Raw genomic sequence first — 16,926 nt, 5'->3', positions numbered from 1 at the left:
CAGAGCTATATACAGTATGATTCCAACATTTTATATACATTTTATAATATGTATAGAAAAAACTGAAAGGAAATAAATGTACTAAAGACTTAACAGTGATTAATGTAGGTGGTCAGTTTATGGCTTATTTTTCTTTTTTCTGTCGTGTATTTTCTATAGTTAGCAAGTATTTCTTTAGTGTTTATTGTTTTTCTCACTATGTAAGTCATATATGTTTTATATTCAGGAATAAAATGAATTTTTCATGACCTATCTAGAGATGAGTATAGAAGATGGGGATGGGAAGAAGGAAGAAGATACAGTGTTTCTTAGGGAACCTGAGAGGAGCTGGGGTCCCGCCCCTGATGTCTAAGTCCCTGCATCTTGTTTCAGAGGACCGATCCGGACTCCGTCACTGTTGGGGGTCCACCTGTTATGATCCGAAGTTCAAGTCAGGATTCTGAAGTTAGCACCGTGGTAGGGGAACACCACACTGGCATCTTGGTGGGTGGGGTGTGGGTGCCCCTTTGGAAAAGGGCTACTTCCTCCTTTGGTGGCTGTGCTTAGTCTCAGGTCACCTTGGTTCTCATGGTGGAGATGTTTACCTGTCATAGGTTTTTGTACATGGGATCAGACCCTGAGATTTCACCCAGGGCTTCTCCTCATCGTGTATAGAAGGTACTTCCAGGGGCTATCTGGCACACCTTTGAAATTTGACTTTTTTTAATGGCAGCAGAGAGCTCTAACAGCTTGGCATTTCTGGGACCCTTTCCTGGGGAATATCCCTTACTACCTTTTTTCCTTCCCAGGTGAGTAATAGTTCTGGAGAGACCCTTGGAGCAGACAGTGACTTGAGCAGCAACGCAGGTGATGGACCAGGTGGCGAGGGAAGCACCCACTTGACAAGCTCTCGGGGTACTTTGTCTGATAGTGAAATTGAGACCAACTCTGCCACCAGCGCCATCTTTGTAAGCTTTACTTACTAACAAAAGGAGAGCGTTTCTTTATGGGGTAAAAAAGAATGAAAAGTTAGGGGGCAATTAGAAGGAAAAGAGTAAGCAAGCAATGGATATCCTCATATATTTGGCAATGTTTCTTAAGGCTTTTTGAGAGTCACTTGACTCCGTGATCTGGGGCTTTTAGGACTCTCTCCTGAATCTTTGATGAGTTAGGCTCCCACCCAGTCAGATAAGGGCCTTGAATTCTATGTGGCAATAACCCCTGTGTTTAAGGTGGACAAAGTGATACCTTTATGGCAATATGGGGACAGTTATAGCTCTCATTTAGTACCAGGCCATTTCCATGGGCTAGCCTAGTGTATTCTGGTTATTGCTCTGTTTGTAAGCACCTTAAAATAGCATTTCATTTTAGCATATCCCTAACAGTTATTTGAAGTTTTCATTCATTAGTAAATATCTATTAAGTGATTTACTGAATGCGAGATTCTGTACTAAACAAACAGGAATAAATAAGGTATGATTTCCACTCTCAAGAAGTTTGCGATTCAGTATGTTTCTATGACTAGTCTCTTCTGACAGGTGAGGGGAACAAAGCCTGAGAAAGAGAAGAACTCGTCCCAGGTCACACGATAAGTCAGTGATCTGTTGAAATTAAATGAATTCTTTTAGACATGCTGCTCTTCAGTATATACATGCCACCTTGGGCAGGAGTGTTAAGCACCATGATACACTTGCCACTCTATTAGACAGAGCTGAGAATGGATATTCTCTACAGGAGCTCACGGGTCCTTATCTTTGGTTTGAGCGGAGAATAGAAGATGAAATTTAAATGAAACCAATTATTTCACACGATTATTTTCCGACCCCCCCCAGGGTCTCCTGAATATGTGTTTCTAATAGAGCAGGGGACATCCCAGAGTGAACGTAGGAAATAGAAGCCAGAGCCAGCAGAGCTGTTCAAGTTAATGGACCTTAACTCTCCCCGAGTCTAAACAGACCTTTTTAATAAGAGTGTTTTAAATCTTGCTAGTGTGCTTCTATCCTGGAGGTGAAGCTAGACGTGATGGAGTAGCAGTCTTGTAAGAAGCCACTAAGCCATGTGCTGTCTTTCCTGGCATCTTCCTGGGACAAGTTCTTACTTGTCCTGTGCTGGTGGGCAAGGGCTCTTTGTACAGTTTAGTTGCTGAGAGCAGTTGCCTAAATTTCTGGGCTCAAAAAAGGCTGTTTTAGCAGGAAATATATTTAGTCCGTATGGTCCACTGAACAAAGAATTGGGCTGTGCACCAGGAGACTTGCATTTAGTCACACTAATTAAGTATCGCCTAATTACCTTTGATGAGTTGCTTCTCTGCTTATGCTGTTGTGTGTTTTGTGAAATGGGCATGAAACTTACCTCTTACCCAGTTGAAAATCTTTTTTGAATGAATAGAAAGTCTAATACTGCAAAAGTGGCAGATAAGTTACTGATATTTCTAAGGGGCAGATATTTCTAAGAGATGGTAGGAAAGAGAAAATTAACATTTATAAAATACCAACCATGTGCCAGGCACTATTAAGTGCTTTATATGTATTTTCTAATTTAATTCCTATAATAGTTAGCCGTGGTAGTCATTATAACCTTCCTTTTTTCAGGTGGAAAATGAGACTCAGAGAAACTAAGTTTCATGCCTAAGGTCACATAGCTAGTAAGGGGCAGGGCTGTGAACCTCAGTCAGTCTGACTTCAAACCCAGTATTCTTTCTACTACATTATCCTGCTACAAAGAATTTACCTTTTTTTTTTTTTTTTAAGAGCAGAAAGTCTTGTGGAAACCAAAAGTAAAAATAAGTCTAAATGAAAACTTGATTGCATGTTTTAGGAGGCAGTAACAAAGCAGGATTATCAGGTTGACTTCTGGTCAAATCTTTGAGACCAGCAAAGTAGCAAAAGCAGGGCTGCTGGAGTACATGTTGCTGGTGATGACGATTGGTATGTGAGTCTCTTAGTGAGCTGCTTGGTTTACTTTGTCCCTATTCATTGGTACCTTGGGTGGCTCACCTGTCTATCACCTCTTCTCGTAGGGTAAAGCCCACAGCTTGAAGCCGAGCGTAAAGGAGAAGCCGGTGGGCAGCCCAGTACGCTCTTCCGAAGATGTAAGCCAGCGAGTTTATCTCTACGAGGGACTCGTAGGTGAGAAACAGACCTGGAAGGTCTCTTGGACTGGACTCAGCCATGAAAGAGGGTAGCAGTGAACAAGCAGCTCTTGGCTTTTTGCTGAGCTCAGTGCTGATGTTACAGGACACGTTGATATCTAAAGCAGACAACTTATTGGGTCTAGAAAAAGCAGTGGGTGAAAACTAGGAGAGACTGGATTTTGGTATTAATCAACAGCTTCTGTCTGTCTGTCTTCCTTTCTTTCCTTTCTTGCTACCATGGTCCTTCCTGCTCGCAAATTGGCAGGAAGGGACAAAGGATCGATGTGGGACCAGTTAGAGGATGCTGCTATGGAGACCTTTTCTATGAGTAACCACCTTTCTTTGTGTGCTGTGTTCATCCTTCCTCCTTGGGAGGGACGGGGCCTCACTTGGAGGCAGCGGGGCTGGTGGCAGGATCTTAGATCTGGGGTGTTGAGGCTCGAGTTTCCTTTGTCTTGGAATTTGTAATGACTTCCTTTTATCTGGAGTTTATTTTGGTTTGGCAGCTATATTCTTTATATGTTATATACGCCCCTTAAAAACTCTGTTCTATACAGGCAAAGAACGTTCTACCTTATGGGACCAAATGCAGTTCTGGGAAGATGCATTCTTAGATGCTGTGATGTTGGAGAGAGAAGGGATGGGTATGGACCAGGGTCCCCAGGAAATGATAGACAGGTATGAGGCTTAGGAAGCCGTTGGGAAGAGGCACATTCAGCCTTTTCCCAGTTAGCTCTGTGGTCTCCCATCTGCGGGCTGACTTGTCCCTGTTCTCCTGCTTAGGTACCTGTCTTTGGGAGAACATGACCGGAAGCGCCTAGAGGATGATGAAGATCGCTTGTTGGCCACGCTGTTGCACAATCTCATCTCCTACATGCTCCTGGTGAAGGTAATGTCGATTTTGCTTATGCCTAGCTGCTGCTGATGCTGGAAGGGCAAGGCTTGTTCCTGGCACCTAAATTCTGGGGCAGTTGGGAAGCTGTCAGAGCATCTTACGAGGGAGAGCTCTCTTTCTGATTGAAAGTCTAGGCCTCTCTGCAGCTCACACATGAGCCATTTATCTGAAGCTTGACAGGCTATTGCGTTAAGAAATGTTGTCAAGGTGATTAATGATTCCATACCATTTGTTTCTTTGAATTTTAAATGGGCTTCCGTTGCTAAGTAGTTTTAGCATGCCAGTAAAGCTCCCCACAGAATACAATAAATTGAAAAAATATATATTTTTTTAAGTAGCAGGTTCTAAAGCCTTAGAAAGGATGCTCAGAATTCACTTTTTACCACTACCCCTTTATCATATAGAATTTTCCGTGGATGTAAAAAGAGCTACCCATTAAAAAAATAATGGTAGGTTCTAGTGACTTGGTTGTACTTGGTTTTCATAGCACTGGGAAAAAAGTATGTTACCAAATAGAAGAGTCCTGCTCTGAAATGGACTGGGTGGGTAGAAGAGAGTTGTTTTGACAATGAGCCCCTGGGTTTCTCCTCCTCCTATTCTCCCAGCCTCTCTAAATGTGAAGGGATTCGTTGATGAAATTCAGAGAAGGCCCTCTCGGTATGTTTCATTTTCTGCTCTAAGGCTCACTCTACTCTCTTGAGCTCCAGGGGTAACAACTACCACTGGTTGGGAAAGGGTGTTGACCTTTAACCTTTGGAAGGCGTGTTGGCTGCAGCTGAGTCCACAGAGTTGCTTCTCTAAGTTAGTGTCTCTCAGTTACACTCTGAGGACCCCCAGAGGTTTTCAGGGCCCCTTTAAGGGTGAATGTTATGGAATTGGTTGGGGGTAGGGAGGAAATGTCCCTTTAAGCCCCAGTCACCTAAACCAGAACTGCTCTAAGAGCCACTTTTCTGCGGAAGCTACCTAGAGACAGAACCTGGTTTTCCTTCCCAGCCTGTTAGCAGAACACACAGTTGAATGTTTTCTCCTATACTCAGTGATACTGTCTTTTAGAATTCCACTTCTCTCAGATAGTAGGAAACTTACTGGGACATTTCCTCCACCTCAGTTGCAAGGTGAGCAGATCCCTTATTAAGATCCTATTTTGGCTTTCCAGGTAAATAAGAATGACATTCGGAAGAAAGTGAGACGCCTGATGGGAAAGTCCCATATTGGGCTTGTGTACAGCCAGCAAATCAATGAAGTGCTTGATCAGCTGACAGACCTGGTAAGCAAGTATCTCTGGGCCATCCCTTAGGCTCCCCTCTACTGCACTTGTCAGCCTCCCAGGCTTGGGCCTTGAGGCCTAATGCAGAGGCTTCCCACGGGTCGTTTCTTGGCTGGTACATTTTCAGAATCCCCAGTTCTGAAAATAGGGCTATTACTCTTGATGAGGCTTTAGCCCTTCTGTTCTGTGATAGGATTCTCTGTACTAACACTGTCCTAATGCAGCCATTTCAACATGTGGTCTGTGGATCCCTGAGGATCCACAAGGTGAAAACTATCTTCCTAATACTACTAAGATTAATACTATTTGCCATTTTCACTGGTTGACGTTTACCCTAATTGTGCCAAAAGCAATAGTGGGTAAAACAACTGGCACCTCAACACAGTAAAGACAGTGGCACGAAACCATGCTAGTGGCCACTGTGGTCCTCACCTCCACGAGCTCTCAGCTTAAAAAGACAAAAAAAAAACCCTCAGTTTCACTTATGAATGTCCTTGATGAAGCAGTTAAAATCATTAATATTATTAAACCTGGTCCTTGATTATACATCTTTTTAATTGTCTGTGAGAAAATGAGAAATATAGATAAAGCATGTCTGTTGCAACCAAAATACGATGATTGTTTTGAGGACAAGCCGTTGTGATGGTTGCAAGGTGAACTGACAGCATTGTTCATGGGACATTGTTTTTACTTGGAAGAATGATTAGCAAGTTATGGTTACTCAGAGCTGGGTATTTGGCAGATTTTTGAGCTTGAAACTTCCTGACAGTTAAAGATTTTTCTAATGAGATTGATGATGGTATTAATAAATGTGATTTTTTTGATATTGTATAATAAATGTGTGTCAACATTTGGAAATGCTGCTGAACTTGGTGAACCAGTATTTTCCAAATGACTAATGTGTGATATCGTAAATTCAAGTGTGGGTAAAAGATCACTCAAAATGTAAGGTAGACGAATGGATTTGAATGTAACAAAGTACAAAATGTGTTTTCAGATCCCACATTGCAACTAACATTAAGAAACTTCTCGAGTTTTGGTATAGTATCAAAGAAGAAGGTGCATATTTATCTGGAAAGGCTATTAAAACACTCTTCTTGTTTATAGATATACATCTTTGAGGCCAGATTTCCTCTATATATTCGGTTGATGCAAAAGTATTTATGGTTTAGGGCGGCTGGATATCTCAGTTGGTTAGAGAACCATGCTCTTTAACAAAGTTGCCGGTTTGAGCCCCACAAGGGCCACTGTGAGCTTCACCCTCCACAACTAGATTGAGACAACTACTTAACTTGGAGCTGATGGGTCCTGGAAAAACACACTTGAAATAAATAATTGTGTGTGTTTTTTTAAAAAAGGAGTTACTGTTTAAAATGTTAAAAATTGCAAAAACTACAATTACTTTTGCACCAACCTATTATCTTAACCAAAGCAATATATCACAGCAGATTGAATGCAGAAGCAGATTTGAAAATCAGCTTTTTTATTAAGACAAACATTAAAGAGATTTGCAAAAATGTAAAACAGTGCCACTCTTCTCATTTTTGGGGGTATTGGGGAAATATTGTTATTTTATAAAAAATGTTATTTATATTATCACGTTATGAATTTATTATTAAGGAATTGTTAATTAGTTTTAAATGAATTAATAAACATCTAAAAATTTTGTTTTGATTTTTAGTATGGTAAATACCTACAAATACAACATATATAAACATAAGCTTTTGGGGGTCTTCAGTGATTTTTAAGAAGAATAGGAGTCCCAAGACCAGAAAGTTTGAGAACACTTCCCCTGGTGGTCAGTGGCCAGCAGATAGCACTGTGCTAAGAAAGCTGATATAAGTTAATTGCTGAATGGCGATAATTGGCTCAGAGCACTTTGTGGGAGGGATGTATGGATGTCCCTAAAAGAGCTCTCTTTCCTCAGAATGGACGTGATCTTTCTATTCGGTCCAGTGGCAGCCGGCACATGAAGAAGCAGACATTTGTGGTACATGCGGGGACAGACACAAATGGAGATATCTTTTTTATGGAGGTAGGTGCTGGTTCATGCTAGGGGCCTCCAAGAATATTTGAGAGTCATAAGGAACTCCCAGAACTGATGCCAGAGTATTTTCCTGTTTAGCTCATCTTCATGATTCATTTATGATTGAATTGTCAGGCCCCTTGCAAGTAAATTGGTATAGTAATGATTCCTCCTCATTTCTTTTATATAATAGATTACATAGTCACATTGTCCATAAGTCAGAACAACATAAAATGATACACATTGGGAAGTATTGCTCTCATTCGTATCCCCATAACCTCCTCACCCCTTCCTCTTCTAAGTAACCACTTTTATTGGTTTCCTTTGTATCTTCCAGCTTCTTATGCAAACACAATAAAATACGAACATAAATTCTTATTTTTGTTCTTTCTTAGCACATCACATCCACTTATCTGTACCTTGCTTTTTTCATTAAACATATCCTGGAGATCTGCATCAGTACACAAAAAGCTTTCTCTTTTCTTTTTTTTATAGCTGCGCAGTATTCTGCTATGTTACTGTACCATAGTTTATTTAACATGTACGTGCCCTTGTTTTTCTTCCAAATGTGTGATGTTGCTAATTGTCCTACTGTGGATGATGCTGAGCCTGCTTCATTTTATACATGTGCAGGTTTATCTAAGGATTCCCAGAAGTGGGATTGCTGGGTCAAAGGGAAAATACAAATATGCATTTATAATTTGAGTTAATATGACGCGGAAGTATCTCTTAACATAATAGTCCCCCTTCCACTTTGCCAGTAAGTTTGTTGAAGAGATTTATGGAGTAGTTGACATTCTAGATTTTTTGCTGATTGCGTCTCCTTCATATTAACCTGTTGCTCTATCACTTGTGTTTCTTATAAAGGAGTAGTTCAATGTAGAGGTTTGATGAGTTTCCGGTTCAGTATTTTAGCGATAATACTTCATAAGTGGTACTGTGTGTTTGCCGTTGCCTCATATGGTTGACTCTCCTAGTGATCTGTAGGTTCAGACGTGGGCAGCCTGACCTGTCCACTGTAAAGTTCCTAAGTAGTCTTCTGATTTTGCTTATGATATTTTTTGCCATGCAGAATTTTTTTTTACTTTTATGTAGTTGAATTAATCGTTTCTTTTATTGCTTCTGGATCTTGAGTCACATTTAGAAAAACTCTTCTTACTCCAAGATTATAAAGGAAATTGACCATTTTTCTTTATTTCTGTGTTTTTAATTCCAAAATGGATCTCTTCTAAGTAACTGTAGGGACCAAGTACACCTTCTATATACAATAGTGAAACTAAATAATGTTTTACACGTATTCTGTTTCCTTTTGGCATAGTTGAATTTGATTTTCACATTCACAGCTTTTTAAACAGGTGGTTTATGGAACACGGGCCAGGGATTCTGCCAGGAAGCAGAAATGCACAAGTTGTTGTAGCCGAGAAGGGAGTCGTTTTCACGTCACTCTGAAGCGTTAGGGTTTAGCCAGGTATCTCTGAGAGCTGCGTGTTAACTTAGGACACCTGCACCGCAGTAGCGGTGGCAGGCGATCCTCACCCTTTCCTTTTCCTTTTAAAAAATCAATCTCTCCAGAAGGTTCCCTGAAGTATAGGACTCACTGTCACCACTGTACCGGGGAGCCTTATACAGACCCTGAAGTATGGGATGGGGCCGTCACCTCACAGATGCCTCTGCCTTGAAGTGCTGCCATGCCAAATGAGGGTACCTCACTCACTCTGTCATCATCCCCTGGCTGCTGGGAGGTTGACTTCGCCTTTCTCAGCACTGCCTGCTGGCTGCATGATCAGTTGGATAGCAATTTGCAAAGACTTTATAAAATCACCTTTATTGCCCTTTTTAAAAACTTAAATGAGGTCACATTGATTAATGACATTCTATAAATTTCAGGTGTACAATATAATTCGATGTCTGTGTACGCTATTGTGTCCTTATACCCAGTGTAGTTTCCTTCAGTTACCATATATTTGACTCCCTTTACCCAATTTGCTTTGCCTCAGTGCAAAAGTGAAACAGTATGTGCTTTAAAAGTTTCAAACCAGGAGCCGGCTGGTTAGCTCAGTTAGTTAGAGCGCAGTACTCGTGATACCAGGGTTGCCGGTTCGACCCCCACATGGACCACTGTGGGCTGCGTCCTCCACAACTAGATTGAAACGACTACTTGATTTGGAACTGATGGGTCCTGGAAAAACGCACTTTAAAAAAAAAAGTTTCAAACCATATAGAAGTAAATAAAGTAAAAAGTCAGTGTTTCCCTTTACTTCCAATGCCATGTCTCAGAAATAACCACTTGTTAAGGAGTTTGGTGTGAAGCCTTGCAGATTTTAAAAAATGCATATTTGTATAAATAGAGCTTACTTACATGGAATTTTGTTTTAGTGTTTATAAAAGTGGTATCAAATTACAAATATCGTTATATAATTTGTTTTTTGTTTTTTCACTTAATGTATCGCAGACATCTTTCCATTAGATGTTATATAGATGTACCATAATTTATTTGACTAATCCTTCCCACCTTTTTTTTAAAGCATTGCTTAATTTAATGTCCTTAAACATACATCTTTTCACATTTACATGTGAAATTTCTCTAGGATAGATTCTTAGTGTGAAATTTCTGAATCAAGCTTACATACATTTATAATTATATATTTACATACATATGTAAATATATATATTTACATACATTTGATAGATCCTGCCATATTGCTATCGCAAAGGTTGTACCAGTTTACACCTGCACCAGTAGCATACGCATGACATATTATTACCATCATCTCTCTAGGCTGGAAATCATGTGTTCTCCTAAATACCTGCTCTTCTCCTTTACATGATATTCTTTAAAAGATGATGCAGAATGGGATAGTATTCTCCATTTTCCACATGGAGAAAAAAACCAGAGTTAGACCGGGGCTAGAACCCAAGTTTCTAATTCTTAGCCACTTTGGCCCTTTTTTTCATAACGCTTTTAGAACCCCAGTAAACTCTTAGGTAGTCGAGTAAACTTGGTAGTCTTGTGTATTCCTTATTCATTCCCCTCATATTTATGGGGCACATATTATGTAGTAGGCATTGCTGGGTTTGGGGTTACAGCGGTGAATAAGAGAAACGTGGTTTCTGTTGCCCTTACAGGGTTGACATACCATTGGGGAAGTCAGATAATTAAACAGTGTCATAAAGTATGATGAGCATTATGAGAGAAGATGTTCAGGGCAGGTGTTACGGGAATTATATAGCAGAGGGTCTAGGAGTCGTGGAGGACCCCTCAGAAGTGACCGCTGAGCTTAGACCTGAAGAGTAGGAGTTAATGGCTGGAGTGGGGGAGGGCAGAAGTGTTCCAGGGATATTTGAGGTGGACTGGATGGGACTCCATGGTGTGTAGAGGGAAAGGAAGGAGCCTTGCGTGACTCATTTCTGGCTTCGGCAGCTGGTTGGGTGGTCATGCCATTTACTCAGTTAGGGACTTGGAAGGAAGATCTGCCCAGGAGGCGATGTTGAGTTGAGATTTATACACAGTGAGTTTGAGGGGCCGACTGTGAGACAACCAGATAGAGGGAGGTCAGGAATAGGTCTTGTATGGAGAAAGATTTGAGAACCATCCATGTGGTCACAATAATTACATTTCTTATAGCGTAATTCTGTTGTTACAGCAGCTAACGCTAGGGTACTTTCTGTGTGCCTGGCTTTGTTCTAAGAAGTTTATTGACTTCTTTAATCTTCACAGTAACTCCATGAAGTCACTGCTGTTACTCTCCTCATCTTGTGCGTGAGGAGCTGTCAGTGCAGGTGGATTTGCTCAAGGAAGGGAACAGCAAGGATCTAACCCCAGGCAGTGTGACCTCAGCCCTGTGCTCCTCGCCCTCCTGGAGTGTCTCCCATAGTAACTGGAGGCATGGAACGCATCCCTTCACCTGAGGGGGAGTGTTGAACAAGAAAGGAGGTGAAGGAGGACTTGGCCTTTTAATTTATATCCTGTATTGTATAATGGTTTCGCAATAAGCAATGTCCATGCGTCACTTGTGTGATTCATTTTTTAAAGGATTTATGCGGAACTCGGGCCAAGCCAGGGTGAGGATGTGTTGGTTCCCTTTTTCTTCCTTGGTTAAGCCTGCCATGATCCCCTGCCTTTGTGCCCGTCACAGAGATGACTCCCTCGGTTGCAGGATGGAGGCAGGAGCTGTCCTCCGAGTACTTTTAAGTCCAGAACATGTAAGAGGTAACACACATTGACTGAAGTGAGAAGTGAGCCTCTTCCTTCTCACAGGCTCCTTTCGATGACTCTTTTTCTTTCAATAAGCCTTCTCGGGGACAGTATGTCCGGCCGTTTAGTGTTTGTGTCCACCTGAGGGCGACTGTGAGCATAAGTCAGACCAGCTGTCCCACCGTGCAGTGTGGCCTGGGATGCTAGAAACTCGACGAGACAGGCCCACTGACCTGGCCTGTGCACTTCCGCAGGTGTGTGACGACTGCGTGGTGTTGCGCAGTAACATCGGGACGGTATACGAGCGCTGGTGGTACGAGAAGCTCATCAACATGACCTACTGTCCCAAGACCAAGGTCTTGTGCTTGTGGCGTCGAAACGGCTCTGAGACCCAGCTCAACAAATTCTACACCAAGAAGGTACCCAGGAACTCTGGGCTGGGGCTGGGCGTGGAGGCCAAAGTGGTGAGTTTCTGGTAGAGCAGTTAAAATTCCAAAACCTGTGTGTGGAGCCCCACTTTTGCCTCTGGCTGCTGCGTAAAACTGTCTCTGGGGTCCTGGCATCAGCCTAGGCCTTCAGCAGCCATCATGGAGCAGAGGGCCGGGATCTCTGGAAGGCTGGTATGACAGGCAGCCCTCTCCCCCGTGTGTGTGCAGTGTCGGGAGCTGTACTACTGTGTGAAGGACAGCATGGAGCGTGCTGCCGCCCGCCAGCAAAGCATCAAACCTGGTGAGAAGAGAACAACTCCCTGAGCGAGTGCCTTCCGTTTATTTTCATCAGTCCTTACGCGTGTCAGAGGCCTGGCATGAAGTCAGGCTGTGGGATCCCACCTCCCAGTTAGCTGATAACCTCCTCCCTCACCACAGGACCTGAACTAGGTGGCGAGTTCCCTGTGCAGGACATGAAGACTGGTGAGGGTGGCTTGCTGCAGGTCACCCTAGAAGGGATCAATCTCAAGTTCATGCACAACCAGGTAAGTGCAAGTGGCAGCACAAGGCTTCCTAGCCCTGTTGTTCCATCTGCAATAAGGATCAGTGTCCAGGACCCCAGTGCTTTCCCAGTGAGCATGAGGGCCTCTGAGGCTAGTGGGAGAATTGGGGCAGCTGGACCCGAGAGAAATCAGAGAGGAGGGCACAGTGACATTGACAGCCACCTTGAAGGTGCAGCAGGGAGCTCACGTGGGGGACTGGGAGAGAGGGGGCCTCGGCAGCTGGGCTGCCTCCATCCGTTAGACTCAGCACAGTGTGAGTGGGAGCGTCTCACTTGGCCCTTCTTTGCAGTGTCTGCATTTCCTGTTCCCAGGGTTTGCTTTTGCTTGGTGGTTTTGCTTTGAGAGTCTAGACCAGCTGATCTCTTCGCTCGTGTGTGTCTGATGTACTTGAAGTTTGCGTGTGTGTGTGTGTGTGTGTGTGTGTGTGTGTGTGTGAGAGAGAGAGAGAGAGAGAGAGAGAGAGAGAGAGAGAGAGAGAGAGAGAGAGAGAGGCTTGTATCTGTCTTGTCTGGATGTGTGTGTTTGCCTTTTTCTCCTGCTGATTCTTCTTCCTATTCTTTTCCTTCCTCTGAGTGTCCCCACTCTGTCCCTGCTCCACAGGCCCCACTCCCCTTCTTTTGCCTGGGGAACACTTCAGGATACATCTTTCCCTCATTGTGATTCCACCATAGGAGCTGACTTTTTTTTTCTCTTGGTCTTTTAACACAGTGATACTTTTTCTCTCAGTGGACATTCCTTAAGCTAATTCATTTCTGAGGCCAGCGCATCATCCCAGGTCCGTTCCCAGTTCTGACTCTTCCCATAAGTGCCTTCCCCACCCCTTCCCTGATGTCCTGGTTCTTCTCCTTGAGGCTCTGAGCCAGAGCCGAATGTGTGCAGCACCACAGCCCTGGCCAGGCATCACATGATCCTCGGGGAGGTGACCATCTGGACTCTGTAGCTTTCTCCCTCACTTGACACTTCAGTTCTCCTTCAGGAGTCTAGTTCTGCAGCTTTGGTGTGATGGGAAATAGCTGCCCAGGCTTCTTGGAAGTGTATATTTACAATAGTATATTTACTATTACAATAGTATGTAGTATATTTGCAATAGTATATTTACTCGTAGTAATACTGATATGGTCAGCCTAAAGAAGGGGTTTACTTCAGTACTTTTCTGGACCACGAAGGTGCTGGCACCTCTTGGGGAGCAGGCTTCTGACTGCGTTTTCGTGCTGTGGCCTCACCTGACGGCTCACCTTCTGAAGAAGAGCTCTTGTTCACACCCAGCCGCCCTCTTCCGGGTCCCGCCGCACTGCAGCCCCTCTGGACTGCCTAACATCTATTATAAAGCTTGTTCAAGTTGGCAGGGAGCTTAAGGCTTAGCCCCAGAAGTTAGATCCCGTGGAGGGGAAATCGGACCCTACTGACAACGAAATAAGGGCCGTGGGGTCCACCTCCTACCACGTAACAGTCAGTTGGAGTTCAGGAAGCCTGAGACCTTCCTTCCGATGGACTTACGCAGTTGGGGTAATAAATGGAGAAAGCGTTTCTGTGGAGTCAGGATGGATTCAGAGCCCAGCTTTGTTATTCGTGGGCAAATAAACTTACTGATCGCCAGGGTCCTCATCCATAAAGAGCGGGGAGTAGTCTGTACTGTGCCACGTAGCCGTAAGGATTGCAGGCCGTGTTTGTAGAGCTCCTAGTTGGTGCCCGTAAGTGGCAGCTGTCATTAGCATCACCTCATGCTTCCTGGGACGCCTGGATCCTGTTCCCAGGAAGGTAGCAAGTCCTCCACCCCAAGCACAGTCTGAGGGGAGCTTTGCGCCCGTGCCAGCCCTCTGCGCCGGAGGACGATGCATGGAAGGGTCGAGAGCCGAGGGGCTGCGTGGGGGGGCCCTGGGGCACAGTGTCCTACGAACACGGCCCTGGACTCAGGGTACAGTCGGGCAGCCCAGGCCGGCAGAGGGGCCTTTGGGTTGGGTTTGACCATTAAAACTAACACCTTCGTTTCTCTCCCATGCTTTCTCCTCCGGCCAGGAGCGGAAGGTACATGCCCTTTCTGCTATCTTCGCTTCTTAGCGCTTTGAGTTGTGTGTGTGTGTGTGTGTGTGTATTCTTCTGTCCTCCCTTGGGAAATAGTTTCTCTGTGTCTGGGTGGGGCTCTAGCTGGGAGAGTGGGCTTTGGGGGGCACGGGGGAGCCTCTGGGCCTTACCCCACCCTCCCTCCCTCTCTTGCAGGTTTTCATAGAGCTGAATCACATTAAAAAGTGCAATACAGTTCGAGGCGTCTTTGTCCTGGAGGAATTTGGTAATTACACTATTTTGCTCTTAGGTCTGGACTCACATGGCAGTAACTCAAACCTCGGAGCTCCAGAGGAGGGACTAGGGGCAGAGAGAAGAAGAACCTCTGCAGAGAGGTCTGGAGGGGCAGGAGTGATAAGGAAGAAAAGGGAACCCTGAGACGAGAGAAGGGGAGAAATTAGAGACAGTGGCAGCTAGGGAGTCGGTCACAGGAGAGCAAATGGCCTTAGATGGGCTCAGAGTTTGGCGGTGGCACCAAAGAGGCTCAGTGAACTAGGGCCAGCCAGTGGTCAGAACGTTCTGAGGCAGAGCAGGCGGCTGAGCCCCAAGCTCTGCTGTGCTCGTGTCACCTGCTGCGACCTTCCTAGCCCAGTGCTCCGTCCAGCCACCCTGGTGCCACTCTGGTGTTCACCTCGCCTCTGTGCTAGCGGGGGAGTATGTGACTGTCCAGGCAGACTCACTCTAGGGGGCAGAGAGACCTAGGGGCTCAGGCAGCAGGGGCAGTTGTAGCTGGAAGCCGGGAGCCAGCCTCTCCCCAGCCAAGCACGGACTGTGGTGTGGTTCTCACCCCGGGGCTTTGAGTTCCTGCTGTGTTTGTGCTTCATTCTTTTGTGCCCCTCATCGCTGCTATGAAAACCTTCGTTCTCCAGCAGGTAAAGTGACCTCGGCTCGGCTCGGCTCATGCTGCCTCCCCCCAAGTCCCTGTCTGGGGCCCTGCAGTGGGTGGGGCGGGCTCCCTTCAACCTAACCAACTGCTCATATTGCCAGTTCGTCTCTTCCTTTCTCTGCCCACCCTCTTCCTCCCCAACCTGCCTTCACCCGTGCGCTGGCTCACTGGTTCTGAGTTTTCTCCCTGTGTGCTCCCTTCTCTCTTCTGCCAGAGAGATATTTGGGGAAATCTTCCAACTCAGGAGAGGACCCTTGCTTCTTGCTCCACCTTTGATGAGTTAATCCCCATTGACCTTGAGCGCCCCTAATTCTACCTCCCAGGGTCAGAAGGAGGTGTGACCAACTCTCATCCTACCTTTTCTGGCTCCCAGGGGGATGCCACGCCCCTCTGCTCCCATCTCCAGGGGCCACGATGATGGCAGAGCCCGGGGGGGCCTTACTCCTTCCTCTGGCCAAGCAGAACCCCTGCATGGCTGGGGCAGGGGTTACTTAGTCTTGCATTCTGGGCGGTGGACATGTGTGTATTTTGCCTGATGCTCCCTATCACCTCCCTCCCTCCCGGGTGCTGTACTCGCCTGTCTCTTCTGCTCGGTGTGTCTGCTCCAGAGCCCTCTGACGCTCTCCCTCACACAGGCAGGCCTGGGGCTCTCCTGCCACTCAGGGAAGGAAACTGAGAAGCCTGGTGGGTTTAGTATCATGCCACTTCTTCATCCAGCCTCAGAACCCTCCATGTAGAGGCTGGGAGTACAGGGAACCAGAGTTGCGGGCTGGTGACAGGGGTGAGTTCTCAGGCATCTCAGCAAAGTAAGGCACAGGCTGGACAACCCCCTTCTCCCAATCCAAGCCTGGGAATACCCCACTGCACTTCTCAGGGGCCTGGACAGTAGCAATGACCAGGCTGGTGAAAGGCTGACCTGCTCCCCTGTTGGGGCTCTCAAGGAAGTGGGTAGAGTCACGGCCATCGAGCAAGGAGCCACTGCAGACCTCAGCGGGCAGTGTCCGGGGCAATGTCCTCTCATCCTGCAGGGGCTGGACGGAAGCTGTCATAGCCTAAGCTGCTGCAGCCACTGGGAGAGGCCACTGAAGGGAAGGGGACCCTGGTGCCGGGCGCTGCCGCCTGGGGGAGCATGGCACTATTGCTTTTAGTTTTGAACTTTCTGTTTTGTCTCTTGTCCGTCCGGTTTTAGTTCCTGAAATTAAAGAAGTGGTGAGCCACAAGTACAAGACACCAATGGTGAGTGTGCCTGTGCAGGGCTCCCAGGGGATCTCCAGGCAGCAGTGGGGTGGGCCCTCTGAGAACACAGGGTGAGGGGTAATGAGGAATGCTTTGAGAGGTGCATTCGGTCTAATGCCAAAGATGCAACGAGGTGAAGCCCTGGGGAGAGAGACTATTCCCCTCACACCAGCTCTGAGGCCTTGCTCCGGCCAGAGCCCAGTGTTAGGGCAGGAGTTTCCGGCCTGGCAGGTCCCCACGTGTGAAGATGATGGAGA

The 16,926-nt window shown here is 45.7% G+C and overlaps 1 protein-coding gene across 50 annotated transcripts in view; it reads left to right on the top strand.

Annotated features, from left to right (window-relative positions):
• MADD (MAP kinase activating death domain) overlaps positions 1 to 16,926 on the top strand; it is a 37,507-nt gene that overhangs the window by 19,444 nt on the left and 1,137 nt on the right. For 13 of the 50 annotated variants that reach the window (XM_081062025.1, XM_081062001.1, XM_081062011.1 and 10 more), the window contains 13 exons: positions 373 to 456; positions 789 to 947; positions 2,999 to 3,107; positions 3,378 to 3,440; positions 3,670 to 3,790; positions 3,896 to 4,001; positions 5,164 to 5,274; positions 7,202 to 7,309; positions 11,750 to 11,914; positions 12,152 to 12,224; positions 12,362 to 12,468; positions 14,704 to 14,773; positions 16,623 to 16,669. In XM_081062025.1, the coding sequence (XP_080918151.1) occupies positions 373 to 456; positions 789 to 947; positions 2,999 to 3,107; positions 3,378 to 3,440; positions 3,670 to 3,790; positions 3,896 to 4,001; positions 5,164 to 5,274; positions 7,202 to 7,309; positions 11,750 to 11,914; positions 12,152 to 12,224; positions 12,362 to 12,468; positions 14,704 to 14,773; positions 16,623 to 16,669 (1,323 nt within the window). The remainder of the gene's footprint in view (positions 1 to 372; positions 457 to 788; positions 948 to 2,998; positions 3,108 to 3,377; positions 3,441 to 3,669; positions 3,791 to 3,895; positions 4,002 to 5,163; positions 5,275 to 7,201; positions 7,310 to 11,749; positions 11,915 to 12,151; positions 12,225 to 12,361; positions 12,469 to 14,703; positions 14,774 to 16,622; positions 16,670 to 16,926) is intronic. The other 37 variants (XM_081062026.1, XM_081062037.1, XM_081062032.1 and 34 more) reach the window with 5 other exon arrangements.

The sequence above is a fragment of the Rhinolophus hipposideros genome (assembly GCF_964194185.1).
Source record: "Rhinolophus hipposideros genome assembly, chromosome: 10".
Lineage (NCBI taxonomy): Eukaryota > Metazoa > Chordata > Mammalia > Chiroptera > Rhinolophidae > Rhinolophus > Rhinolophus hipposideros.
This window is presented reverse-complemented; position numbering and strand designations above follow the sequence as displayed.